The 2687-nt window shown below is 43.5% G+C and overlaps 1 protein-coding gene across 1 annotated transcript in view; it reads right to left on the reverse strand.

Moving 5' to 3' along the window:
- The window catches only part of LOC106868401 (probable ATP-dependent DNA helicase HFM1), a 60666-nt gene that overhangs the window by 32419 nt on the left and 25560 nt on the right, over positions 1-2687 (reverse strand). The window contains exons 14-16 of the mRNA XM_052978080.1: positions 2085-2230; positions 1405-1452; positions 676-718 (exon numbers count right to left, since the gene is read on the reverse strand). Coding sequence (XP_052834040.1) covers positions 676-718; positions 1405-1452; positions 2085-2230 — 237 coding nt within the window. The remainder of the gene's footprint in view (positions 1-675; positions 719-1404; positions 1453-2084; positions 2231-2687) is intronic.

A 2687-nucleotide genomic window follows, 5' to 3' on the forward strand; every position in this document is an offset into this window, starting at 1 on the left:
GTGGTGGTAGTAGTAGTAGTAGTAGTAGTAGTAGTAGTAGTAAGGAGGGTAGTAGTAGGGGTGGTGGTTGTTGTGGTGGTGGTAGTAGTAGTAGTAGTGGTGGTGATGGTGGTTGTGGTGGTGGTAGTAGTAGTAGTAGTAGTAGTAGTAGTAGTAGTAGTAGTAGTAGTAAGGAGGGTAGTAGTAGTGGTGGTGGTGGTTGTGGTGGATGTTGTGGTGGTTGTAGTAGTAGTGTAGTGATGGTAGTAGTAGTAGTAGTAGTAGTAGTGGTGGTGGTGGTGATGGATGTTGTGGTGGTTGTAGTAGTAGTATAGTGAAGTGATGGTAGTAGTAGTAGTAGTAGTAGTAGTAGTAGCAGCAGCAGTAATTGTAGTAGTAGTCAGTTGGTTAACATGCTAGTGGTCAGGTAAGTGAGGTCAGGGTGTGTTGGTCTGCTGTGCGATGGGTGTATGGAAATGTATATTTGGCAAGGAGGTGCATGTCATAAGGGTGTTTGCATGACGTAAGGAGCATTTTAAAATAAGGCAGGATGTGTGTTAGGTGAGACAAAGTGTGTGCTATGTGAGGTAAGGCGTGATAAAATAAGGCAATTTTTGTGTTATGCGAATTAAAATGTGTATTTTAAAACAAGGCAAGAAGCATGTAGTATGTGATGTGTCCAATAGACTGACCTGCTCTCAATAACTTGCATACCATTTACCAAATTTTCATATTTGCTCTGGAAACAAAGGAAAAATAGAATGAAAGGAAAGAAAAAGTTTATTAAGAACCTGTTGTTTTTAAACCCAGGTGAGTCCTGATCCAGCAAACCTATTATCAAATGTATGGAGGTGCAATGGCCCAGTAGTTAGGGCAGTGGACTCACGGTCATAGGATCGCGGTTTTGATTCCCAGTTCCAGTTTATCCGAACAATGGAACAGCCTGCTCGTGAAATTAACGTGCAAGTGGCTGAGCACTCCACAGACACGTGTACCCTTAACGTAGTTCTCAGGGATATTCAGCATGACACAGTGTGACAAGGCTGACCCTTTGAATTACAGGCACAACAGAAACAGGAAGAAAGAGTGAGAGAAAGTTGTGGTGAAAGAGTACAGCAGGGTTCACCACCATCCCCTGCCGGAGCCTCGTGGAGATTTAGGTGTTTTTGCTCAATAAACACTCACAATGCCCGGTCTGGGAATCGAAACCGCGATCCTACGACCGCGAGTCCGCTGCCCTAACCACTGGGCCATTGCGCCTCCATTCCCTGAGAACTACATTAAGAATATATGTGTCTGTGGAGTGCTCAGCCACTTGCATGCTAATTTGACAAGCAGGTTGCTTTGTCGATCAGATCAATTGGAACCTTCGTTGCCATAACCAATGGAGAGACAGTTGTAGTTGTGATATAATAAATAGCTTACCTTATTACTCATCTTGGTCAATATCACAGCTGTAGCACTGGTGTCAAACTGAAAGTAAAACGCATTAATTAAAACCTTTAGCATGTATACATACATACATATTTTGTATTTCATACCCTAACTATTATATTTAATCATCATCATTGTTTAACGTCCGCTTTCCATGCTAGCATGGGTTGGACGATTTGACTGAGGACTGGTGAAACCAGATGGCTACACCAGGCTCCAATCTGATTTGGCAGAGTTTCTACAGCTGGATGCCCTTCCTAATGCCAACCGCTCAGAGAGTGTAGTGGGTGCTTTTACGTGTCACCTATACAGAGGTCAGTCAGATGGTACTGGCAACGGCCACGCTCAAAATGGTGTATTTTATGTGCCACCCGCACAAGAGCCAGTCCAGGAGCACTGGCAACGATCTCGCTCGAAAATCCTTACACATGTCACAGGCACAAGTGCCATATTAATATATCTAATTGCCTACACACACATACATATATACACGACGGGCTTCTTTCAGTTCCCATCTACCAAATCCACAACGATTTGGTCACCTGAAGCTATAGTAGAAGACATACCCAAGGAACAAGACAGTGGGGACTGAACCCAGAACCATGTGGTTGGGAAGCAAGCTTCTTACCACCAGCCACTCCTCTAAGTCTGCAAGTTACACTTATACGCACCTGTGGTCGTCCAGCTCTGCCGATCATCTGTAAAATCTGTGATTCTGAATATTCCTGATGGTTCCCCATCACATAATACTGAGTTGACATAATGACCACAAGGTGAGCAGGAAGGTTCACTCCCATTGCCAGAGTTGAGGTGGCCACTAGAAGATAGAAAGATTAACACTTTAGCATTCAGATGTCTCTGTCAAATTAAATGCTTATTTATTACCTCTGCCTTAGCAAAGGCAGGGGTATTGTTTATAGTCATGTTTGTTTGTTTGTCTGTCTGTGGACAAGATATCTCAAGAACTACTGGATGGATACAAATGAAATTTTCAGGGATGTTTGGCCTCATGACTGGCACGAATTGGTTAGATTTTGGAATCAATCCAGTACCAGACAAGGATTCTGGATTATTTTTCCTGCTTTTTTTACTTAATTTTTGAGAGTGGTCGGGTTCATCATCATCGTCGTTTAACGTCCAGTTTCCATGCTAGCATGGGTTGGACGATTTGACTGAGGACTGGTGAAACCAGATGGCTACACCAGGCTCCAATCTGATTTGGCAGAGTTTCTACAGCTGGATGCCCTTCCTAATGCCAACCACTGCGAGAGTGT

Source organism: Octopus bimaculoides, chromosome 30 (genome assembly GCF_001194135.2).
Source record: "Octopus bimaculoides isolate UCB-OBI-ISO-001 chromosome 30, ASM119413v2, whole genome shotgun sequence".
NCBI lineage: Eukaryota > Metazoa > Mollusca > Cephalopoda > Octopoda > Octopodidae > Octopus > Octopus bimaculoides.